We start from the raw sequence: 26,176 nt of genomic DNA, 5'->3' as shown, positions 1-26,176 counted from the left end.
GCCTTCACCCTCTCACTATATATAGTCAGGGATAGAGAGAGATAGAGAATGGAGGGCAGAAGGGATCATGGGTCGGATATCAGAAGAGGAGTGGATGGAGAGAGACAGGTAGAGGGGAGGGATGTAGAGAGACAGGTAGAGGGGAGGGATGTAAAGAGACAGGTAGAGGGGAGGAATGTAGAGAGACAGGTAGAGGGGAGGGATGTAGAGAGACAGGTAGAGGGGAGGAATGTAGAGAGACAGGTAGAGGGGAGGGATGTAGAGAGACAGGTAGAGGGGAGGGATGTAGAGAGACAGGTAGAGGGGGAGGATGTAGAGAGACAGGTAGAGGGGAGGGATGTAGAGAGACAGGTAGAGGGGAGGGATGTAGAGAGACAGGTAGAGGGGAGGGATGTAGAGAGACAGGTAGAGGGGGAGGATGTAGAGAGACAGGTAGAGGGGAGGGATGTAGAGAGACAGGTAGAGGGGAGGGATGGAGAGAGACAGGTAGAGGGGAGGGATGGAGAGAGACAGGTAGAGGGGAGGGATGTAGAGAGACAGGTAGAGGGGAGGGATGTAAAGAGACAGGTAGAGGGGAGAGATGGAGAGAGACAGGTAGAGGGGAGGGATGGAGAGAGACAGGTAGAGGGGAGGAATGTAGAGAGAGGTAGAGGGGAGGAATGGAGAGAGACAGGTAGAGGGGAGGAATGTAGAGAGACAGGTAAAAACGTCTGCTAAATGTCAAAAATGTAAATGTAAATGTAAAACAACTTATTATTTGAAGTGGTACTGTATAGGCTCATCTTTTAACAGCATGCTGATGAACTGGCATTACTTGTTTGGCTTTTAATATTCTTTTCCCACATGCAAACCAATTCAAATGAAATGACACCTCTTTTGTCTAATCTGTTAATTTACTTAAAATGCATGGCCAAGATTAAAATATAGCTTTATAGTTGCCAACAATTGTAACATTTCATTTGCTGGTGGATGGTTGTCAGCGGTATTTTGGCAATGGTATTTCCATATGGTGAATAGAGAAGCCTGCTGGTTTTCAGTCAAATGAGTGTAAAGCAGCTTCTCTTCCTACACCTCACTAGTGAGTAGCACACTGAGAAATAGAGCAATGCAGCGGGCAGAGGTGAGGAAGTATTTAGGGTAGAGAGAACTAGAGTAAACAGTAAAAATGACTGGCAAGAGGAAAATGGGTGAGGTGGAGAGAAGGGTTGAGGACAGTGGAGCACAAAAACAGAGTATAATCTAGCGGTGGCACGTCATGTTGTTGGCTTGGGTAACGTGTGGCGGTTCCCCTATCTCTGCTACAAGAACGGTGGTGGTGAGTATGACGCAGAGGAGACCTGATCTGCCTGTGGTGTTGTAGAGAATACAGTATTAGAGAATACAGTCAGACAATGTTAACATTGTAACCATGAGTCAGATACAGTGCCCTCCGTAAGTAATGGGACAGTGAAGAAGACAACCAACAGATTTAGTTAACTTTAGTTAAGATCCCCATTAGCTGTTGCTACTCTTCCTGGGGTCCACATACAGTGCCCTGCGTAAGTAATGGGACAGTGTCCCATTACTTACGCAGGGCACTGTATATACAAACAATATCAACTAAGGAAGACTTGAGAGGCTGGAGTATAGTGTAGGAGAATTCAATCCAAGACAAAGGAAAAACAGAAAAACACACTTCTTATAGGGAAGGGTCCTAATGAGTAATGGGCAACACATGTGTGCCAATAGTCTCTGGGGGTGACCTCTGCCGCCCCCTGGTGGTCAGACAGAACTGTGACAGTTTTTATTATCTGTTTTTAATGCATTCTGTAGAGATTGGCTACGGTCAACTTCTGATCAAGTTTTACGAGTATACCTGTTACATCATCATCCTGGCCTGGGCACTCTTCTACCTGCTGTTCTCCTTCAGATCCCAGCTGCCCTGGGCCAACACCTGGAACACAGGTACATACAGTAGCACCTGGTATTGTTCCCTTCCTCTGTAATCAGCTGTAATTACAATGTGTGTACTTCTTATTGACTATGTCAATAGTGAGCAGGATGTCATCTGACTAAATGTTGCCAGAGGAACTGGTTACAGTTTAATCATTACACTAATACATCTCCATGTAGTTTACCCCCGTGCTGTAGTCAATTTCTCTTACCTTTACAAATGTTGAAGATGAACCACTGGCCAGGCAGTAGGCATCCATGTCATCCATGCTAACAGGTGGAACAGGTTAAGTTGTTTGCAGAATGTACAGACAATATGAGACTGCAAGGAGTTGTGTTCTAACATCCCAAAAACCGCAACAATGTTCTCTTTCATTAGGTAGTGTGTTCCACAGTCACATTCTCATATGTAACATGTGCATCTCATATGTAACATGTGCATCTCATATGTAACATGTGCATCTCATATGTAACATGTGCATCTCATCTGTAACATGTGCATCTCATATGTAACATGTGCATCTCATATGTAATGCTCTTGTTGTTGCTGGTGTGTGGGCTGACTTTACCTGGAGCTTGGGAGGGGGTTCTGTTTTACCTGTACCCAGACCCTGTCCACCTGGCAGACCCTCAGGTAAGAATTTGTAGAACGCAAACATTTTAATTGACACTGATATTTCACCAAGGCATATTTTGCTCACTTAAAATTCTCATTGTGCTATTTGTGGCCTATGAGGTGTCGATCGAAGCTCGATCTCAGATATTATTTTCCTACAGTCTGGCAGCTGAAGCTTAGTTGTTCTGGCTAGCTACAGGCAGCAGATAGCCTAGAGGTTAGAGAGAGGTTAGAGAGGCCAATTTCTGCCTCCCCCATCCATCCCTTTCCTATTCATACTGTATTAGGCTAATGGGGTTGCTCCACACAAGTTGGATTCATGTTTGTGATGCCAATCATGTACTGTAAGGGCAACTTTCTTGCAGATATAGTGGCCAGACTGTCCACACTTAGAATGATTTAGCAAAAATAGATGCATTTTGGAATCCTTCAAATTAAGAGAGGGCTGCCCAAAGGAGTGCCAGTCCAAAAATAAAATGCTTTGTAAAGGATTACATTGTTGATATGATTGATGTAACTGCTATAACTGATCTGACATAGTCTCCTTGCTTTTAGTCTCCTTTCTCCCTCTCTAGTCTCCTTTCTCCCTTTTTCTCCTTCTCCTTCTCTCTGGATTATCTCTTTACCTCTCTCTCTCTCAGTTATCTCTCAGTTTGTGTTGATGGATGATAACCTCTGTGACAGACCTGTTTCCCATGATACTGCGCAGGGCAGGACATCGAGTGCTCTTCCTCCTCCTCCTCTGCCTCTCCTGTTTCTTCCTGCAGCAGCTTATGATCACAGAGGTGAGAGGTCACGATGTTCCACAGGTCTTCTTCTTCTGTGGTCTGCTTGAGTATGGACATACTGTATGTTGTGCTGCTCACTCAAATTCTCATCTATTTTTCTAGAGAGGGGTTTACGTGTTCCAGCTCATTGATTACTATGGATGTAGCGGTGTCTGTCTTTTCTGCATGGCTGTACTTGAGTGCCTGGCTTTGGGCTGGATCTTTGGTGAGTCCAACATTTTTAAAGGCTCAAGAGGTGGGAACTAGCCCCAAAACCTGTTTTACAACTTATAATAACCATTAGGCTATCATTCGGTTTAGGGTATCATATGGAAGTTGAGAGTGAATATCAGGTGTTCCATCAAAAGGCGCAGACCGCTTGTATGACGTCATTGAGGGCGTGACTGGTCAGCAGCCGTGTGTCCTCTTCAGACCTCACCCCACTGGTGTCTCTGGTGAGTCAGATAATGACACTGAATTATGGTCAATTTTACAGCTCTCCATAGACGGAGGTGTAGCTAGAGACAACGTGTTGCGACACAATGTTGCGACAATGAGACAATGATCATTTCTGGTCCTTCCAGCCCACTAGTCAAGAAACAGAAAGACATAACAGAACCATGAATGCTGTAATAATAATAATAATAATAAAAGAGAAGACTTCAAATACAGAGGATTCACCACAAGGTGCAAACCATTCATAAGCCTCAAGAATGGAAAGGCCAGATTAGACTTTACCAAAAAACATCTAAAAAAGCCAGCCCAGTTCTGGAACAGCATTCTTTGGACAGATGAAACTAAGATAAACCTGTACCAGCATGATGGGAAGAAAAAAGTATGGAGGCTTGGAACTGCTCATGGTCTGAAGCATACCACATCATCTATCACAGTGGAGGCAGTGTGATGGCATGGGCATGCATGGCTTCCAATGGCACTGGGTCACTAGTGTTTATTGATGATGACAGAAGACAGAAGCAGCCGGAATTCTTAAGTGTTTAGGGATATACTGTCTGCTCAGATTCAGCCAAATTCAGCAAAGTTGATTGGACGGCACTTCACAGTACAAATGACAATGACCCAAAACATACTGCAAAAGCAACCCAGGAGTTTTTTAAGGCAAAGAAGTGGAATATTTTGCAATGGCTGAGTCAATCACCTGATCTCAACCTGATCGAGCATGCATTTCACTTGCTGAAGACAAAACTAAAGGCAGAAAGACCCACAAACAACAACTGAAGACAGCTGCAGTAAAGGCCTGGCAAAGCATCACAAAGGAGGAAACCCAGCATTTGTTGATGTCCATGGGTTCCAGACTTCAGGCAGTCATTGCCTGCAAAGGATACTCGACAAAGTGTTAAAAATGAACATTTTATTTATGATTATGTTAATTTGTCCAATTACATTTGAGCCCCTGAAAATAGGGGACTGTGTATAAAAATGGTTGCAATTCCTAAACGTTTCATATGATATTTTTGTTCAACCCCTTGAATTAAAGCTGAAAGTCTGCACTTCAATTGCATCTCAATTGTTTCATTTCAAATCCATTGTGGTGGTGTACAGAGCCAAAATTATGAAAATTGTGTCACTGTCCAAATATTTCCGGACCTAACTGTATTTAACTTCCTTTGCAGATTCTCAATTTGTTTTGGAAGGAAAGCAAGTAGAAGACGGGAAGGGTTTATGGTCTATGACAACCAATGAAGGATCCCTTTTGCACCCAAATTATGAACTTGTTTCCTTCACCAGTGCTTGTCAGTCCTCTGTCACCCTGGTGATGACCTTCCGCTAAGCCGGAAGCAGAAAACAGGACGAAAAGCTCAGATAGGAAGAGAGATTGAAGCTTTCAGGATATAAGAGCTACGCTGACTTAATCAAGCAGCCACAGTAGTTTTCCTTTGTCTTTAAGTTTACAAACATTTACATTTTAAATGTTTGACATTTAGCAGACGCTTTTATCCAAAGCAACTTACAACAAGTACATTTATCTAAAGTAAGTGAATCATCTATACATCAGTCATCATAAGCAAAATCTATCTATGCTTGGACCAGGTGCCATTGGCAGTCCCAATGCTAGAATAAGGAAGGATTATTATTATTATTATTATTATTATTATTATTATTATTATTATTATTATTATTATTATTAAAACAATTTTTTAAAGTCAATGGCTTAGGCAGGCAGAAATTAATGTTGAGGAAAAGCGTATTTGAAAACACAGGAACTTTCTCCTGCAAGTACATTTTCTTGTGTTGCTCAAAAGACTCAGCTAAGAAAGAACACCTTTTGAGGAGCTATTTCATGTGCAAATGTATTCTCTTGTTGATTTGTAACTTTAATACTCAAACTGAAGTTTTCATTTGAAGGTATGGTTGTAATCTGCTTATAAACATTATTGCATAGTTGTTAACCATTAAATGAAGTACAGTCAATTTTGTCCGTTTGTTTGTGATTTGCAGTGCATTCGGAAAGTATTCAGACCCCTTCAAAATGTTTTCCCTCATCAATCTACACACAATACCCCATAATGACAAAGCCAAAACAGGTTTTTAGAAATGTTTGCTAATTTATTAAAAATAAAGCTTTCAGGATATAAAGCTTTAGACAAATTGTTTTAGATCTCCCTCAAAAAACATAGTCTCCATCCTCTGTAGGGCTAGGGAAACACTTGTCTGACAGAGATAGCCAATGGCTTTTGTATTTCACTTACATAACAGTAGTTATGTAAATAATACATGTGAGAATGTTCTATGTGGGGATTTAAACGAACTAGCAGGATCACATACCACCCACACTAACCTTGTTGAGACCAGACTTTTCGAGGCGTGACAACAACGTGATGTGGAGGTATGGCTACGTGAGACTACACCCACACTAATCCACAACATGGGCCCACAATAAAGTTCAAGTTGTTTTATTACTCATGATTAACAGCTATGTCAATTACATCATCTTAAAAAAAAAGTCCATCTCTCTCAAGCCTTTGTGCTCAGGTGACTGAAGCAGGAGGGAACAGCACTCAGTTTGACACAATAACATCCAGTAACTAACCTGGTACAGTGCCTTCGGAAAGTATTCAGACCCCTTTCACTTTCCCCACATTTTGTTGTGTTATAGACTCAATTTAAAATTGATTAAATTAAAAGAATTTGCCATCAATCCACACACAATACCCCAGAATGACAAAGCGAAAACAGGTTTTTAGAAATGTCAGTAAATGTATTAAATTTGAAATACAGAAATACCTCATGTACATAAGTATTCAGACCCTTTGCTATGACACTCTTAAAATTAGCTAAAATGCAAAAATGTCATCAACAAATTACTCAGTACATTGAATTGAGTCCAGCTTAATGCAAGGATAATAGTTCATGTAATTTTGGGGTATTGTGTGTGGCGGCAAATTCTTTTAATTTAATCCATTTTAAATTGAGTCTATAACACTACAAAATGTGGAAAAAGTGAAGGGGTCTGAATACTTTCCGAAGGCACTGTATATCCCATTTATATTCTAATATACATTATTAACTACAATCATTCTCAAGGCCTATTTTTCCTGTTTCAATTGAACCAGGAATCCAACACACCCACCACTACTCATTCTCACACAGACAAACTCTCTCACTCACACACACACACACACACACACACACACACACACACAATCAAAATCCAATTAACTAGGTAGAACACTAATATCTACATAGCTTCACTACAATTTAACCAATGTGCTTCTTAGAGCGCAATATCAGTGTCCCTAATATTGCACCCTATAGTCTCCTCATGACAGACAAGAGGGCTCAATTCAAGCCCATGTCCTTTACAAACAGAGAATGGATTCAACCCTCACAAGACCGGAAAAAACTGTAGTTCTGTCCCCAGGATGAGGAGGTTCAGTGGGGACTTTGATGGTAGGGGGGTCAATGTCCCGCTTCACCCTGTCATAGCTCTACTGTCACTAAACATGATCATAGTCATGGTTTATGTTCGGTGTCCCTGCTGTTGAAAAGCTTGTCTACCCTTGGTTTCCTAGTATATTGAATTTAATATCAAGGGTTTCAATCAAACTATCACAGAAGGAATTGTTTTGACTGTTGCAGGAAACCTCATCAATCCTCTGATCATTTCCTGGGTTTCTAGTGACAGATGGTTTAAGAATTATGTAAGCGCCTATTGATAAAAAGAGCAAGAAACAAAAACACCTGAAAATCCTTCCCACCTAAAATATCCATGGTTGAATGTGGACCCTTAACAGATTGTCCTCTCAGAAGACTGAAACAGAGTCAAATTACACATTTAATAATGAGATCAAAATATAACATCATAATATGCTGTATTGTGATCATCATGATCATGATTTTAGTGTGGTGGGAGAGTCAACTGTAAAAAAGGAAAATGTGTACCCTTTCAACCAGTCAATCCGATATAATACAGTTAAAATGACATATTCACATTTTACACAAGTCAGTTCAGTTCATTCCCCTCTCCTTGGCTCTCCTCTCACTCTCCTCTCCTCTCTCTCTCCTCTCATCCTCCTCTCTCCCTCCTCTCTCTTCTCACCCTCCTCTCTCCTCTCACCCTCCTCTCTCCTCTCTCCTCTCACCCTCCTCTCTCCTCCACCTGCAATCTACACATGCAACTCTATCAACCGGCCTCCACAGAAGCCCCTCCTCTTAGGAGCTACAGTAAATATTGGTGGGTGGAGCTATCAGGGGGCATGATGAGGTCACACATGGGCTTAGCGTTGATCCCCTGTCTTCCCCCCTGCTCCGAGGCGGGTCGAGGGCCAGAGATTGCAGAGTGAGGGTTGAAGAAAGCGCCGCCGCCATGGTCCGTCTCTTCGGGGGCAGGAGAGGGGGCGAAAAGCGGCGAGGGGGGTGCCGTGTAGTCGTCTCGGTGCCCCCGAGACACCGGCGCTGGGTTTTGAGATGGTCTATCGTAGTTGTCGTTGTTGTTGTTGTTGTTGTTGTTGTATCCATGATTGTCTTTCTCTTTCTCCGCCTTGTCTCCTTTCTCGGCGCGGTGGTGGCCCTGGGCTTTGAGCTGGGCCCAGTCTAGGCTGGGGTACCGTCCTGACTGGGCCATGGCCTGGAGGAGTTTGTCCAGTGGGCTGGGGCTCTCGTTGGGACCCTGTTGGGGGTTCTCCTGGCCCGTTTGGGCGGCCTGGGCTGCCAGGCAGAGGAGCTGGGCGTGCTGGCGCAGCTGGGCTAAGTCTCTCTCCGTGGCAGCGTTCTGGCGCAGCAGCTCCTTGGTGCGCAGCGTGATGGCCAGCAGGCCCGACTGGCTCAGGATCTCTGTGGTGTTCAGGAAACGGCGCTGGCGGGTGGACGAGCAGTCCGACAGGCTGTCAGACAGGCTGTCCGCCGGGGCCTCGGGCGACACGCGGTGTGGACTGACGGCGGTGGATGAGGAGGCAGAAGAGGAAGAGGTGGAGTTGGAGTAGGAAGGTGGAGAGGGTGTCTGCGAGCTGGAGACAGAGGGGGAGCCCACACTGTTGGAGAGGGAGGGGGACGGGCTGCGATTGGGCTTTTGGTGGCAGCAGTGGGATCTCTGCTGGGTGGAGGAGGCATGGCCACCCAGGGAGCGGTGAGGAGGTTGGGGGGAGGAGCTGTGGCTGCTGCTGACGTTGTTGTGGGAGTAGGAGTGGGGTCTGCCCTCTCTCTGCTGCTGCTGCTGCTGCTGCTGCTGGGGTTTGAGCTGTGTGGTGGTTGAGACTGCCTCCCTCTTGTCCTCTGTGCAAACTCTCTTGCTCAGGCTCTGGCCCTCACTGCCACTCTCTTTGACCCCCCCTGCCCCTGCACCCGCCCTGCCCAACTCAGGGCCCTCCTTCCTGGGGTGGGGGGCAATGCGTGGGTAAGAGTTGAAGATGGGGAGGTAGGAGTTCTTGCTGCCGTGGTTCTTGTTGCTTCTACTGCCTCCTTTCTTGGATTGGCCCTGGGGCTCTAGTAGATTGGAGGGGGTAGGGGCAGGAGCTGGAGTAGGGGTGTGTACCCCCAGTTGTGGGATGAGTAAGAGCTGGGTGGGGGTCTTTGCACCCGACAGATCGTGCCATCCTCCCCCCCACGCCACGGGGCTGTGTAGAAGCTGCTCCCGTACAGACTGTACCACCAGAAGGTTATAAAAAGGGGTGTTTTGTGAGGAAAGAGCAGGAGCCAGAGAAAGAGAAAAGGAGAAGAGGGGAGGGGGTACAATTCACAGAGAGATGAGAGGGAGGAAATATATACACAAGACACAAAATAAAGGTCAACAGAAAGCAGAAAGAATAAATAAATAAATTAGGGTAGCCTCGAGCAAAGTAAACCCTAAATGTCCATTGATGAAAACAACACTATTACCCAGGATAGAAATAACACAAGCCCACTGGTCTCACCGGTTTCACCACCATGTTCTTGATGACGTAGATGGGGGAGAGCTGATCCTCATATGTAGGCATGCTATGACCTGTGCTGCTTCTGCTGCTGCTGCTGCTGCTGCTGCTGTGGGCCCGGTGGGGCTCGCTCACACTGCTGCGCTGGTCATCTAGATCAGCCTGCAACGAGTCCGAACCAGCCTCTGAGGAAGATGAAGAGAGGGATGGAGGGAGGAGAAAGAGAGCAAGACAGAGAACGGCAGAGAGACAGAGAAGGTGATGGGAAGGAGAAGAGAGGTAGTGGGAGAGAGAAAAGAAAAAAAGAGGGGTTAGAGGAGAATGAGAGACTCTGGAGTCTGTGGATGCAGTCACTGTACCTCTCCTCAAGTAGACAATACACACAAGTTGTAATCTACAAATGTGTTTGTGCTTGTGTTAACGTGGGTACACTTTGTTGTTAACCAGTTCAGTGGAGGCTGGTGGTGGAAGAAATCAGAGGACGGACTTATTGTAAAACATTGAATGGAATGAGGAATGGTGTCAAACACGTGCGGTCCACTTGTCATCAATGCAGTTTTCTGTCTCAGTGTTCTGTGATCAATGTATTGAACTTCAAGGTGAAACTAAATATCAGAAGTGGACACTTGGCTCACCAGAGTATCCTGAGTCTTTCTCAGAGTCATAGCGTGACAGCCTCCCGCTCATCCCCATGATGCCCTCCTGGTCTCTGTGTGTGGCATCCAGGGACGCCCGCAGTGTGGCACAGTTACTTTTATCCTTGGCATTCTTAGAGGTGCCCCTGGGTACCCGCTCCCCAAAATGTGCCTGCTCCTTTGGCATCCTGGACCTTGAGGAGATGAGAGCAGCTAGTTTATGAAACGTGATGACGCACCCTCATACATTTGTTGATTAATGCTCAGACTCGTGTGTTTAGTTGCCAGACAGAGCTTTGCTGTACTGGGAATTGTAGAGGTTGGGTAGGTCTGAGCTAGATCAATAATAGACTTCCCAAGTACATTGCTTCACCGCTGTTTATACTGTTTATTCTGTTTATACTGTTCATATTGTTTATACTGTTTATACTGTTCATACTGTTTATATTGTTTATACTGTTCATACTGTTTACATTGTTTATATTGTTTATACTGTTTATACTGTTTATATTTTTTAGTACTTCTATTTTATTTTATTCTATTTAAAACTCTAATTAAAACGTATTGTTGCACTACTCTGTGGCACTGTCACTTTTGCATTTCACTGTATACTTGTATGCACGTGACAAATAAAGAATCTTGAATCTTGAATCTTGAAGTCTTTTGTTTGGACAGGTCTTGCAAGACATCTCATACCTAAACAAAATGTTTGTCCTAGAAAAGCCAAAATAATACTTTGGCTAATGAGATTACTTATTTTTTACTGACAATATCTCAAATAAGTATTAACAATAGCAATGACATGTTTGCGCAGAGGTCAAATTAAATTTAGGAACTGGATGTTCAAGAAATATTAACACTTATTAATACGATGAAAATACAGTGTGGGAGGAATGGAACAGCTCGTCTTTCTTTGCCTAAACATTGATATTGCCATATATGCAGTAAAGTCACTACCTCTCCAAACACCAGTTAATGTGTTTGTGAATAGCGAGTGCCTGGAGTAGCCTGAGCGGTGCTGAGTAAGGTTTTGACATGTGTTTTCTGTAACTATGTGTTAACACCAGAGGACATGCGGATGAGGCTGGAGTAACTTGATAAGATCATCTGCGGCTAGACAGGCTGTGTATTCCCTCCCCCAACTGTGTTATGTAATTGCTTGTTGGCAATGCTACATGGAAATAACAACCCCGGCAACCCTCCATTGGGCACTATAACTGCATGAAATATTCATAGTAGTCGTAATAATAATAATAATAATAATAATAATAATAATAATATGTCTAGATATGGATTTCAACATGCATGGAATAACAATAAGTTTTAATTTTGTATGTCACTATTTCTCCTTTCCATATCCGTTTCAAAATGACATTGGAATCTATAATAGCCAATACTACAGAACATCAAGCTGTTAGGCTACATTATAGGAAACATCTTGGGAAACTCAACACATTGAGCGAATCAATGGTTGTATTCTTTGTAGTTATGAAGAAATGCTGAAGCCTAATTGATGTATCTGAAATCTTACCAGAATTCTGTCCTTGTCCTCTAAGCCTTCTGCCTTGTCAAATTCTGTCCCTGGACTTGACAAGAGTTTCCGTTTACGCAGACACCAATTATAGCATCCCTGGATCCTGAAGACAACTATTTTCCAAGTTGCAAGTTCTAGGGTACCATCCTATAGAAAAATGTTCTATCTATTGCTCGATAAGGCATCATCATCCTTCAGACTAATAATGGAACACAAGTCTTTCAAACGCCCATAAATGTTACCCGTGCGTTCCCAAGTTTACCCATTGTTGCCAGCAGCGTATGCCCTTACCTAGCAGTCCTATACCTTTCTCATTTGATATGTACTGAAAGCATCCATGATGTGAATTATGCCCAGACCCGCCTCCTCATTTGAATAGTAACAACCCCAGTGGTGTTGCCCCGGTCAGCGGTGACGTATCTACCATAGACTGGCAACGCCGTGGCCAATCCCGTGCGTAAACACGTGAAGGGGAGGCGACATTTTGGAGTCCACGTGAGTGTGTATTTGTGAGCGAAAGCCGAAGTCAGAGCGTCCTGTAGGAGGAAGCATGTGCCTCGGTCACACAATGATAGGCCTATGTCCACGCTGTTTATTCATTTGATACAATAGGCATGTACAAATGCACGTTGTGAGTTTTTTTCCATTGAGAAATGACGGCTATGTAGGCAGGTCATGCGTCTTATCGGATTGAATTGTTCCGCGATGTCCTTACGGCACTATCATCGATCACATTCCAACTAGACGTGGTACAACTGCATTTGCGTGGGTAAAAAAGCCATTTCTTCCACGTCAGAGATCAATATCATTTCACAATTCAGATTACAAATACAGGATTTGTGCAACTTTCGGTGTAATCTCTCAGGCGTGCTCGACGATCGATCGATCGATCGATCGAGGTGGGTGACAGAGAACCCTAACCCACGTTGACAGTTTTTACTCCTGCTACGGGGCCGTATGAATGTGTGCGGCAACATGTGAGAGAGCTTCAAGAGGCGTGGCCGCTCCTCCAGCGCACATGTTCCACGCGGTGAGTGCGTAAAGTACCACCGTGAGGCTCGCGTGTCTCGAGGACGTCATACATAATCGGCGAAAACCGCTCGAGACTGAGCACATTTCATTACCCCCCTTACGTAATTTGTGAATGAACAACATATGCGAGGTCTTCTGTCACACAATAAGGATTGTTGAAAGAACCATATAAAGCGCAATTCCGGCGTGATGTTGATATCTCTCATGCACTGTGTGCGTATGTCCCGTGTGTGTGTGTGTGTGTGTGTGTGTTTGCGTGTTTGCCCATAGGGGAACATGTTGACAGTGATAGGCAAAGTCAATATCATACTGCATAATATGATCACTCGCAGCATTACACCATTCATTATACAGCCTGTTGTACATCACAACCATAACCCCAAGCCTGGGGGAGGCCTCCTGTAGATGTGAGAGGATTGGATAAGTCAATTTGGGCTTGAGTATGTTGGTATCCAAATGGGTCCTGAGTCGGTACAGTTAAGTACCCTGTAGCCTATTCATTTTAGTGTCACCACAAACTAAAGGGACACCCAACCATTTGGATTATCATGGCTATTACCTGCAATCAACTAGATCAATATGAATTTCATAGAATACTATTTATAAAGGACATTATGGTACATGAACTAACTTCCCCAAACATGAAATCAGAGAAATAAATGACAAAACAGAGATGTACTTAGTATTTAATGGGGCAGTTCATTCTTTCCAAAATAAAATCTGCATCCCACATTAGCATCAATCAAAATAGGCAACATCAGCATGCTTGCGATTTAAAACACCCTCTTCCAACTGGACAACTTCAGTTAGGTAATATCGCTTTCGCCCCCACAGTTCCAAGTTTAGAGGCCCCCCCATTCAGCAAACACCCTTAAATGTGTGCAGTCAATCCATGACCTAACTTGGATTCATATACAGGATCAATGCACTTCTAAGAGTTGCATCTTCCTTGTGGTAACGCATCTGTAAAATGTCTGTCACACTTTACTTGAAGCATTCCGTTACAAAATGTTATAACAAGTAAACACATTCATAGCATCTTATTAATCAACATGTATACTAGCCTCTCATGCCTGATTGCTTTTTACAGAGCGCCACACGGCTCTATGTATGGCTGTAGATTATATAAGGCATCATAAGAGAGTGCCCTAAACATTACATGTTGTCCTACAAAGCTCATGGGCATGCTGAGTATAAATGGTCATAGTGATCTCCTATGAACTGCATATTTCAGTATTCAGTATAACTGCTCAATGCAAAAAAAATAAAATAAAGGCAATCTTTTTTTGGAAATCATAAACCTTTAAATATACCAAAAGGCTACAGGTGATGGTATGAAATAAAAGGCAGCACTATGTGAATAGTTGTGATGATACTGTATGCCCAACCCCCTCACACTTACAATCTGGCTCTTCTACCAATGGGGAATTCAGTCAGGGCCCCCATGGTTTACAAGGCGTGTGTCAAGAACAGACATACTCCTGTATATTACTGTAGATGTCTCTCTCTCTCTCTGTGTGTGTGTGTGTGTGTGTGTAGCATGAGGAGCAAGGGCCAATAGGAGCCATCTTTCATGTTCTCTCACACGTTCCTCCCCACTCTCTAGACGGCTCAAAGGCATAGCGGGTTTCTTTTATAGCTCACATAGCTCTGCATATAGAGAACTGATGGGCATGCATGTGACACACGCAGGCGCACACACGCAGGCGCACGCACACACACACACACGCACAATCTATGTTGTCAAATTCATAAAGACACAGTATGACAGGATCATTTGAAATGAGCACTGAAACAAAAACAGAGACATTTTTCTTTCATTTAACAATTTATGAGTTTTCTTAAATGAGAGTAATGTCTTCAAAAGGATTCAGGGACTTTGGAGGGAGGGGACACAACAACAACAACAACAAGGTGACAACAGAGAAAACAAGACAAAAAAAATAAAAATAACAACAGTTCTTTACAGAAATGATTTCCAACAGCACAAATGGACACAAGGCTCACATGGGTGACGGAACATGAAACACCTGCATCCCTTCTCACCACCACCAGTGACTGACGGCAGCGTGGCACCAAGTGAGTGGGCCCAGGTGAGCTTACATTACATTCACCACGCCGCCAGATGTGTTGTGAGACCAGAATGGTTCCCCATCACCGATCCACTCCCCACTTGTGCGGCCATTTTTTTTTTTGTTTGTTGATAGTACAGCAGACGTTATGAGACAACTGAAGAGAAAACTAATCCTTACCAGGCAAAAAAAACATAACACACATACAAATCGCACAATTTGAGGTCTGTTTTAAGTAACTAAGTGCTAATTGACCCTCTTAAATCACATGGCTGGTGTCCTTAATTAAAAACTGGTTAAAAAATTTTATCTATATTGTGCAGTGAGCGATTCCCAATTCATTCCTCTGTAGCACTTATATAGGTCTATTCACAATGATCGCAGTCAGAAACAAGAGCGGTAATACTAGTTCATTTCGTTTTCATTCAGTTAAAAGGTTGCCCTCTCCTACATTTCTGAGTTTCTCATATTCCATTGTAGCTCATTGTTGGAAACATTCTGTATTGTGTGAGGTCTCCAATTCATCTGTAGTCGCCAACACACATCAAGCAAACATACATCTAAGCACACACATATACACACACAATCTCTCTCTCATACATACACACACACACACACACAAATGCAGACATTCAGTTTTGATTCTTCCCATCTTTTCTCTGAGCAAAGACACACATTGACAGGGAAAAAGCCTCCTAGATTCCACTACTCTAACCACATCCCTCTCTCCTCTCCTCTCTTTGTGGGACCAGTCCACCACTGTTGGTACCAGCTAGTTCCAGAGAAGAGCACTTCGAAAAGTCACAGAAATACACAGTATGGCTCCTTATCAAACCATAATTATCAGAGTAAAGAAAAAAAGATTCTAAACGTTGGTACAATTTGAAAATAAGACCATTTGTTGTTGAGTTTTTTTTTTCTCCAGCAGTGTAAATTAGTGTAAAAAAAACAAAAACATGGAGAGAAAGAGCAGAGGAGAGAGAGATAGAAAGACAGAGAGAGAGAGAGAGAGACAGACAGAGAGAGAGAGAGAGAGAGAGAGACAGACAGAGAGAGAGAGAGAGAGAGAGAGAGAGAGAGACAGACAGACAGAGAGAGAGAGACAGAGAAAGAGAAAGAGAAAGAGAGAGTGAGTTCCATCAGTGTCTGAGAGGAATCACATGCTTTTCAAGGAGCAGCAGTAGTTGTCTATCGGCCACCCGTGGGTTCTAGCTCTAGTCCTAACTGAATGATGCTGTTGTTGTGCTGTTGTGAGGTACTGAGGTCCGGTGGTACAGTACAGGCTGCTGTGTTTGTGCGTGACCGTAGTGTGGGCGGGGTTTGAGCAGAAAAGATGGCCGCCAGTCTAGGCACTTAATTCCCGCTGCGACCCAAACAATCCATCAGTCTACGGCGTCTGGAGACTCCAGTCTTTTTGATAAGTGTGTGTGTGTGTGTGTGTGTTTGTGATGAATTGACTTTATGGAGAGCTGATGTTGTCCATGTCTCCTCAGTGTGTGTGTGTGCGTGCGTGCGTGCGTGTGTGTGTGTGTGTGTGCGTGCATGCGTGTGTGTCACTCTCGTATGCTGGCGGAGTAAGAGAACTGGGGGAAGTGTGCAGGCTGGTTGGGGTCCTCACAGTCCAGGTTGTCATCTGGAAACAGAGAGAACAAGATCTGATTTAGTTAATCTGGTGACACACACACACACGCACACACGACTGACCACGTATCAAACCGGCTTGCCTGTGCAATTGAATTCTGTGTTAGCCCACTGAGCAATCTAGCGATGCTAGTCTTTTCCACAGAGGACCACAACGGAAATAGGCATTGTTTAATACTTGTATGTGTCATCCTCTGGGCTCTACCGTTGACTGTACAATTTCTGAAACCCAAAATGAATGAATGAATAAATCAATAGGCACACGTCTTCAGGCCTCAGGCAAAGTGAGTCATCGTGCGAGCGTAGTTCACTAAACCACCTATGACGCTAGAAGCCCCCATGGTGACACTCACACTTGTCTGGAGGCGTGACGGTGATGGTCTGTGCTGTGAACTCGTCGTCAAAGTAGCGGGTGTCTGTCTCCGACGTCACCTGAGGCTTGAAGGGCGGAGTCAGCTGAAGAGGGGAGGGGGAGAGGAGAGAAGAGAGAGAGCAGTGATTGGATAAGGTGTGGAAACGTCATGTCATATCTACCCAAACGGTGCTCTGCCTTCTCTCTTCCCTCAGACCTGGCTCAAATACTAATCAAATTCTTGACGATACCTGAGCTGCGCTTCATTTGGTTAGTCTGGTATAATGGAGCCAATGGAATAGTCCAAAAAGTGCAATCTCCATCTCGGAGTATTTGACATATGTATTTGATGTGTCCATGTCTGCAGTCTCAGCCTCTTACCTTCCTCTGTACGACATCCTGCCAGTTGATGGTGGTGAAGAACTTGTGGGTCATTACGTCTTTGGCATCATTGGCTCCTCCCCCTAACCTGTCAATCAACACCAGATCAACATCAGAATACCCTACTGGCTTTCACCAGTGTTTTTCAGATCACTTTGTATGCACACATATAGACAACACACTGTTTGGGATTACCTCGAGCAGACACATCCCAAAACACACACACACAGACACACACACACACACACCTCTGTTTGGGGTCCTTCTTCAGCAGTCCAGCGAGCAGGGCCTTGCCCTCAGGGGCCAGGTTCCTGGGAAAGCGGATCTCCTCCATGAGGATGAGCTCAAAGAGACGTTCGTGGTCCTGGTTGTAGAAGGGCAGCCGACCGCACATCATCTCATACATGACCACGCCCAGACCCCACCAGTCCACCGCACGACCATAGTCGTTGTCCTCCAGGACCTGGGGAGAGGATGGGGGGCAGAGAGGATGGAGGAGGAGAGGATGGAGGAAGAGGATGAGGATGGAGGGAGAGGATGGAGGAGAGAGGATGGAGGGAGAGAGGATGGAGGAGGAGAGGATGGAGGGAGAGGATTGGGGAGGAGAGGATGGGGGGAGAGGATGGAGGGAGAAGCCTTTTGATGAGTTACTGTATGTCCTTCAAATAAAAATGTTTCATAGGCAACTGATTCACATATAGAGTGTATGAAGTACTTTTCTACCGAAATGGTAACTGCATTAAAATATATTAAGGGATATCAGCAAAGTGCTAAATGGAGAAACTCAACTCAAACCCCCACTACAATGGCGCATTTCCACTGTCACATTTAACACCGGTGCTTGGGCCTTAAGTCTCAGACTTTAGACCAAAAGTCCTCAGCTAGGTTCAAAGTCAAAGCGATCCTATGATCCGCAGTCTATGCACGTCCACCGTGTGGCAGCGGTGCGCGGCTGCCAACGCCAGCCCTTTACCTCTGGTGCCAGGTACTCGGGGGTGCCACAGAAGGTCTTCATGGTGGCGCCGTCCGTGATGCCCTCCTTACACAGGCCGAAGTCTGTGATCTTAACATGGCCGTCCTTGTCCAGCATGAGGTTTTCCAGCTAAGAGAAGAAACACACAGAGAGGGACACGTGAGACCTGGGACGTCGTGCTAGGCTCGAGTCTCGGTCCAAGACTACCATAATAACGACAAAATAGGTTGGTTAAAGAATTAGATTAGATTAAAAAAAAAAAGAGGCTTAAAAAGTATTCAGGTGAGGTGAGAAACCCGTAGGGGCTTCTGAGAGAACCTCGCCACAAGAACAAACAGGTATTCCATAAACCAATACAGAGGTTAAAGCCCTGAACACTACTTTAACAGCGGCAGGCACGGCAACAGACGCAACAACAGACGCTGCCGCCTACCTTCAGGTCCCTGTACACCACGTCACGAGAGTGGAGGTACTCCAACGCTGACACTATCTCAGCCCCGTAGAAACGGGCGCGGTCCTCCGTGAACACACGGTCCCGAGACAGGTGGAAGAACAGCTGGAGGAGAGGACGGGAGCGAGAAAGAAGAAAAAAAAAAAAAGAGAGAGAGGGAACTGATTAATTTAGATCTGTAGGCTTTGCTGTTGATGACGCTATTCAAGGGTGTGTGTGTGAGAGAGAGAGTGTTAATGTGAGTGGGTGTGATGTGTGATGTGTGTGTGTGAGATGTGTGATGTGTGTGATGTACATGTGTGTGTGTGTGTGTGTGTGTGTGTGTGTGTGTGTGTGTGTGTGTGTGTGTACCCACCTCGCCCCCGTTGGCGTATTCCATCACGAAGCATAACCGGTCGTGTGTTTGAAACGCGTACTTCAGTGTCTGGGAGAGAGGGAGGATGAGTAGTTAGACCTTGCCCTTGATCCTGTACAGCGTGCGTGGGTGTCGTGAGAGACTCCGCACCGGAATAACAGGTGAGAGGAACACTTACCGTCAGGAAAGGATGCCGTGTGTTCTGTAACACTCTGCTCTCGGTGACTGTGTGCGCCACCTCATCCTACCCAAACAAAAACAAAATCAGGATTCACTGACACTTAATACTCACACTGGCGCACGCACAAACGCACACACAGCCAGTGTTCTGTCAAGATGAACCTGTTGAAGACAATTCTAAGCTAATTCGTGAGGGGAATTATTATTTCTGACTATGGATACAGGTATAAATTTGATTGATAACAACAACAAAAAAATCAACAATTGATGAGCAATCCCTGACTTCACATGGATTGACGGCGGTCCCCACTGGAGCGTACCTTGGCAATGATGACCTCCTTGCGTAGGATCTTCATGGCGTAGTGGATCCCGGTGGCCTTCTCCTTCACCAGGATCACCTTCCCAAACGTGCCCTTGCCCAGCAGCTTCAGGTAGTCAAAGTCACTCATCGTCTGAACACACAGAGAGGGGGAGGTTGGGACGTCAACCATCTCAGCTCAGTCAAGTATGTTGTCAAAATGGGGAAGGATGTGGTGCCGATGAACACATTCACAATGCAAGCGCGCACACACACTCACGAATTCACACACACACACTTACCACTTTGGAGCGGGTCTTGGACATAGCCACCTCCATCTCCTCCAGGCTGCAGCTGTCACTGGGGGAACCAAACATGTCCATAGGCTCCTCCTCCTGCTCGCGCATCTTCAGACCATTTGCCACTGCCTGGATGGCCCGCATCCACTCCTCCCTGAGGCGCACACACACACACACACACACACACACACACACACACACACACACACACACACACACACACACACACACACACACACACACACACACACACACACACACACACACACACACACAGATAAGTAAGTAAGTCTGAATGTCCACTAACAACACCATGGTGAGCTTCTAGAACAGCTACCAAACTGCAACATGTCCCATGCCAACGCATCTACTCTGTTGACCTTGGTTCCTTTCCCTCTTTCCTACTGTACGCTCTACCTCCTTCCTGTAGGGAGCAGGAGTATTGACGTACTGACTCAGTACTCCAGCTAGCTGTGCTCTAAAGCCCATTGACCCTGTTCTGCATCGGCTAATGTACGGAATCTGTTGAAAGGAGAGTTATGATTTTACTGGGTTTACAGCAACAACAAAAAAAAAAAACTTGAAAAACACTAGGACGATAGGATGACTCATCTCATTTTATAGATTACACAATAAAAAAAAACCACAACTCTTCTTTCAACATCAGCCAATTCAAGACACTATCTGGGCTTCACAACACTGCTAGCTCGAGCACTGAGCCTGTGTGTGGCGTTCTGCTTCCTGCTTCTGCTCCCTATGCTCTCCCCTCATACCCGTCGCCCCCTCCTCACCTCTCCTCGTTGCTGTCCACGTGGAAGGTGCGCTCGATGACAGTGGTCCACTGCAGACAGCGGATGACAAATGTGTTGGGCTTGGGCCGCTCTGTCTTCATCAGCTGGCATTCTGGGTGGTAGAGTGGGAAGACGGGAAAGGGATTTGACCATAAAGAACACTGCCACACCGACCACGGTGTTCCCATTTGGACGTTTTCTTTGTGAGGTAATAAAGGCCTCTCAAAAAAAAGCTAAATAGTGCACACTGACACCAAGAAAGGGTGTTTAACAAACTGAAGGGGAAACACTGCCTCAGGCACAAACATAAACAACACCTGTGACGTCAATGTTTTCACATCGGCGCAACGCTGCTGACCTGCCACTGAGAAGTTGTTGAGCGGAGGCAAGCTCTGGTCTGCTAGCTCCGGCTTCTCCTTGTAGCCGATGAAGGAGCCGTCACTCTTCAGGATGAAGTACCTGGCCCTCCACGTTTTGATGTACTCCCCTGGACATAGAGACAAGACGGCTTGAGCACACCATCTTGAACACTCGCCGTACCCCGCAACGTACATTCTGTGACAACGGTGGATTCATCATCCATCATGTCACTGACATCGTGTTTTAAAATGATGCCTGATATTGAAGTTGTGGAGAATAAGAATAATAATTTTAAAAAAAATTAAAAAAAATAAGATATGGTTCCTCCCTGGGCAAGAAATGAACACCCGCCACCGTGTAGATTTTGGCACTGGTGGATAAATCTGTAAATCTTACCAGCCACTTTGGCGGGTAGCTAACAAGGGTTTGTGAATACTATGCTTCAATTTAAATCAGGAGCAATCCGCAATTGGAACAGGAGCGATCCGCAATTGTGGTCACCATTAATTCAAAATGTGTGACAACATGTCTGCCTCCTCCAGCTGACTGTAAACGCTGCACATCTCACTCACGCTCCTCCTGACTCTCAAACAAACCCCAGAGTATATGAGTTTTCTGAGTTACAACCAAATAATGCATTAAAAAAATAAAGCATTAAAGTAAAATTCAACTAAACAAGACAACACAAGATAGAAATTATGCAGGGGGGAAATATTTAGCGATATTTTGACACAGGAATAGGTGTGAAATCTAAACCCTTCTACAGGAGGTTTGTTCTGCGCAGGTTTTGGTCTCTTCTCTCTGTGAGGTTTGATCTCTTGTTATGTGCCAGGAGTCATGCTAATGTGTATTTTTGCCTTAATATTGGTTTAAAGAAATGTGGCTGTTGAACTTTCTCATCCACCAGACACCGGTTGGTAGAGCAAAAAGTTAATTTAGACCAAAAAGTTAATTTCATGCCTCACCTCTCTTGTGGAGCCAGCCCTCTCTAACTATGCTGACTTCGTTCATGGTGAAGGGTGCGCGGAGGTTTTGGAAGGGGACAGGGATGGGGGTAGGGGTTAGGGGAAGGGGGTCTGGGTTACTGTTGGCGACAGGATAGTGTTGGTGTCAAAGATGCTCCACGACACCTAGAAGAATGACAGACATCAAAGTGTTAACAATAAAAAAAGTCAACAGACGACACAAAAACCCGACTGACTATGGTATTACTTGTGCAGTCCTCAGAGTATATGTTATGTAACCTGGGTGATGTTCGAGACAGAAATCTCTGCAAAACACGTAGCAACATCTGTCTGAACTACATAATATGTGGGTATAACATGTTGTCCCTTTCTAAGATTTTCCTTAAGAACTTTCAGAGCTTGACTTGTGTTTGAGGTGGGAGCAAGATTCGATTGGTCCTGAAAGCAGATAAACACATGCCAGAGTACCAGCAAGCAACTCAGCAGCACGTCCACAGTAGGGGTAAAGTGTTGCAATGGGTGTGAGGTGAGAATACGAATTAGGCTCGGTAGCTAAGTGCTGTTAACTTGGCCATGCTGCAGACAGTATTCCATACAGTAGGCTGCACTAAAGGTTATCGTTTAGGCTAGTAAAAAAAAATACACTACGTACATTTACCGTAGGTGGTTGTTTCTGACACTGACAGTCTTATTGTATGGTTTGGAGGCGCAATTGGAAGTTAGCAGTGCAATTGTTTATATAATCAGGAATAATGACTAAACAAAAGTCCAGTACATTTAAAGGACTATCTAGCAGGATCTAGTAATCTGGCAATCAGTCATGCATCATCCGCCAACCCAGTTTTGTTTTGATCGTATCATAGGGACCGCGACGACAACAACACACCGATTCTCACAGTTTCCACTTGCTGGAGCTCCGCATTGTGTCGGACTCTTAAGACACATTTTCTAAATATGCATATTGTGTTTTATACAATAAAGCCATAATATAGCTACGAAACAGGACACAGTTTTTGTCACCTTTGATTTAGCTAAACAAGCTAACTGGCTAACCATAATTGCTACTCACTACTCCCTCCTTGGTATTGGACTCAGAGAGAGGACACCGAGATGCACCCTGAACTGTAATGCAAAGGAAAGCTCCACCGTCCGGCTATGAATCTACCGAGTGACTCCACCACCGTGAACGTCGCTAGCAAAAGCTCAGCTGCGTTTTGCCGAGTGACCGTGGTGTTTGCACAAGCAGGGCAGAGCCAGGTGCACAGCACTGACTGACTGTTCTGTTATGAAACAGCCAGCGAGCTAACTTAGTTAGCCACCACTAAGCTAGCTAGAGCGTTAGGCTGCAGAGAATTCAAGTCAAAAAAAATAACTCAATTCAAACACCCCCGCCCCCCCCTCCATGTGAATGGGTATTGCGACTACAACAGCCAGTTAAACATAGCTACATATACGAGTTGATAGTGTATTTGGTGTCTTTACCCCACGTTGTTCTTGTCTCTAGGGCAGGTTTATCTGACAGGCTCGGTCCTGCACAGGCCATCCACCCGAGAAGAGCCTCAAACTGGCGAGCTGAAGGAGGAAATGACGTAACCGTGCCAAAAACTGAATGTGGAAACCGTCTCTGGCTCCCCCTTGTCCCGACCTCTCCCCTGTCTGAAGGCAATGACACGGGTTATTACTGTTGTTGTTGTTGTTGTTGTTGTTGCTGATGACGCTGTTGTTGCTGTTGTTGTTGTTGTAGGTGAGGTCTGGGATATTTATAATATACAGCAGCATTACATTTTTTCTCAGTGTTTACGACTACATCATTATATTTCTGCACACCGTAGACACCGAGAATATCAGTGGTGTGGAATGGTTTATTTATTTATGTGTTTATTTGATCTGATTCAACATCAATCGCTATCACTCTGTGAAGTTGATGATATTTGTTATAGCATTACATTCCCTTCAGTGTTTTAAACTAATTATGTTTTACACACGATGAGTGCATCTGCTGAGATGAAGACATCTGGTAAGTGGTATAATGAATAGAATGCAAAATCCATCCATATAAATTCCATTTATATTCATTTCAATATGTGTATTAGTAAATTGCATCAACCTCATCATTGCATCGGCTTCATTATTCATGACATCGGATCTGTCTGTGTCTGTCTGTCTGCTCACAGTACAAATTTAATATGATCAATAAATAAATCTATTGATTGAAATCTTCATCACACTGGAGAACATCCTTCTATTCAACGCTTACATGGTGAGGAGCAGGAAGCCACTGAATGTGTTTCGATTATTAGAATCGTCGTAGACCTCGTAGCTTCCAGGCAGACGCATGTAGACCACATCCCCAACCTCCAACTCAAGGATAGCTGCATTAGACGCATACTCATAATATCCATCACTACCTTGGTGAAATGTGTGCATTATTCTCTTCATTCATTTTTATACATTTAAAAACCAAAGTTCTCTGAACTAGCAGGGTGACAGGCAGTGAATCTGAAGTAGTAGACTCCTCTCACAGGTGCGGGGAAGGTACCGAATCAGCAATAGGAAAATAACACAGCAGATGTGTTGTCTCGGGGGGCGGTGTGTGCAGAAATACCACATTCCAAACAGTGATCGATTGATTGATGATTGATTGGCAAATAAAACTTGGTTTGTTTGTTTGTTTGTATTCTCTCTCTTCATTTCCCCCAACTCTCTCTCACTAACGATCAGTTTGGCCCCCACAGCTGAGAGCCCTGCGGCTTGTACTAGAATGATATGGCACAAGAGAAACAAATGTCTTTTCAACAAAGTCTCACTCCAACAGTACTCTCAAAGTTATTAAAGTTGTTTTTTTTTGCATTTAGATTTTTTGCATTTAATTTTCTCTTGCTCCCTCCCTAGACCCTATATTTTAGAACTGAGGGGATCAGAAGGGTCATGGGTATATAAGCAATATGGTGATTGAAGCCTGACCTAAAATACTATAGGCCTTTACCTATCAACTCCTTAACAGTATGTGCATATCAAAGAGGTAGGGGTTAGGGGGAAGGGGTGAGGGTGTGGAATTATTATTATTATTATTATTATTATTGTTATTATTGTTATTACTATTATTACTACTTTGTTGTACTGTTGAGGAGCTAGCTTGCCTTAAGCATTTCATTGCACCGTCTACGGCTGTGTTCTGTGTATATGACAAATAAACCTTGATTTCATAATGTAGCAGTGTATGTGAGTGTGCTCCCTGGCTCCCCTCTATGGCCATACATGGAAGCAGCAGGCACACCAGTATGTCTACTGTCAGTGCAATTCCGAACGGACCTCTAGCCAATAGCCCTCAGCACCACATGCAGATCTGAGAAGATAGGATAGGTATTAATAATGCTTGATTTGACGAGAAAAAAACGATCAGGTTTCTATCTTTCAGACCAAAGGAAGGAGTAAGAGCTGGTGATATAGCCAAGTAGGTTAAGTTTGATTTAAGCAATTAAACCTTTTGTCTTCATCTATAGGTTAGGGTTAGGGTTAGGTTTAGCCCTAACCCTAAGGGAATGATGATGGTAATTCACAACTTTTTTTTTTTTTTTTTAAGTGAAGTACGTTATTACTCCTCTGCACATTGTGAAGGCAGTACTCTTGTTTTTGTTTATGTTGGCACTGGTTAAATGTAATGTTTTGAAAATATCTGACCATTACTAAGTGAACTATAGGCATTAAACACACAGGAATAAGGGCCTACGGAGATCTCCTTGAGAACATTGAGGTGCATTGTTTTTTACATGGTTTGAAATTGTTTGCGAGAGTGCTGGATTTTCATTTGACAAGCTATATGATTTGAATGACCATGGATATGTATGAATATGGTCCACATTCTACATGATATCAGTCATTTAACAGGCACTATTATCCAGAGCGCCTTACAGTAAATAGGTAGTCACACATCTTGACCTAGTTCTATTTGGTTGAGCACTTTTTTTATATATACAGTATATACACTCACCGAGGACTTTATTAGGAACACTATACTAATACTGGGCAGGGCTCTTTGCTCTCAAAACAGCCTCAATTCTTCGTGACATTGATTCCACAAGATGTTGGAAACATTCCTTTGAGATTCTGGTCCATGATGACATGATTGTGTCACACAATTCCTGCAGATTTTTCAGGTGCACTTTCAAGCTGTGAA

At 44.3% G+C, this 26,176-nt stretch overlaps 2 protein-coding genes across 3 annotated transcripts; both read right to left on the bottom strand.

Moving 5' to 3' along the window:
• Positions 1-7,591: 7,591 nt before the first annotated feature.
• On the bottom strand, positions 7,592-12,150 carry LOC310824727 (uncharacterized protein). Its single transcript, XM_083697259.1, has 4 exons — positions 11,847-12,150; positions 10,316-10,509; positions 9,684-9,865; positions 7,592-9,412 (listed from the first exon to the last, which is right to left on the bottom strand). Exons 2-4 carry the CDS (start codon positions 10,500-10,502, stop codon positions 7,994-7,996), a joined length of 1,788 nt encoding a protein of 595 aa, XP_083553385.1. The 5' UTR covers positions 10,503-10,509; positions 11,847-12,150; the 3' UTR covers positions 7,592-7,993.
• Positions 12,151-13,551: 1,401 nt separating this feature from the next.
• Positions 13,552-23,562, bottom strand: akt2l (v-akt murine thymoma viral oncogene homolog 2, like). Of its 2 annotated transcripts, none has more exons than XM_083692041.1 (14): positions 23,482-23,562; positions 22,000-22,164; positions 21,033-21,161; positions 20,675-20,786; positions 19,887-20,037; positions 19,607-19,738; positions 19,285-19,350; positions 19,107-19,175; positions 18,734-18,856; positions 18,301-18,429; positions 17,576-17,790; positions 17,328-17,415; positions 16,948-17,050; positions 13,552-16,586 (listed from the first exon to the last, which is right to left on the bottom strand). In XM_083692041.1, the coding sequence occupies exons 2-14, from the start codon at positions 22,043-22,045 to the stop codon at positions 16,507-16,509; spliced, it is 1,443 nt and encodes a 480-aa protein (XP_083548167.1). In that variant the 5' UTR covers positions 22,046-22,164; positions 23,482-23,562; the 3' UTR covers positions 13,552-16,506. The 2 variants fall into 2 exon arrangements, with proteins under 2 accessions (XP_083548167.1, XP_083548168.1); XM_083692042.1 differs by lacking the exon at positions 23,482-23,562 and adding an exon at positions 22,390-22,612.
• Positions 23,563-26,176: the final 2,614 nt, after the last annotated feature.

The sequence above is a fragment of the Argentina silus genome (assembly GCF_951799395.1).
Source record: "Argentina silus genome assembly, chromosome: 2".
Classification (NCBI taxonomy): Eukaryota; Metazoa; Chordata; class Actinopteri; order Argentiniformes; family Argentinidae; genus Argentina; species Argentina silus.
This window is presented reverse-complemented; position numbering and strand designations above follow the sequence as displayed.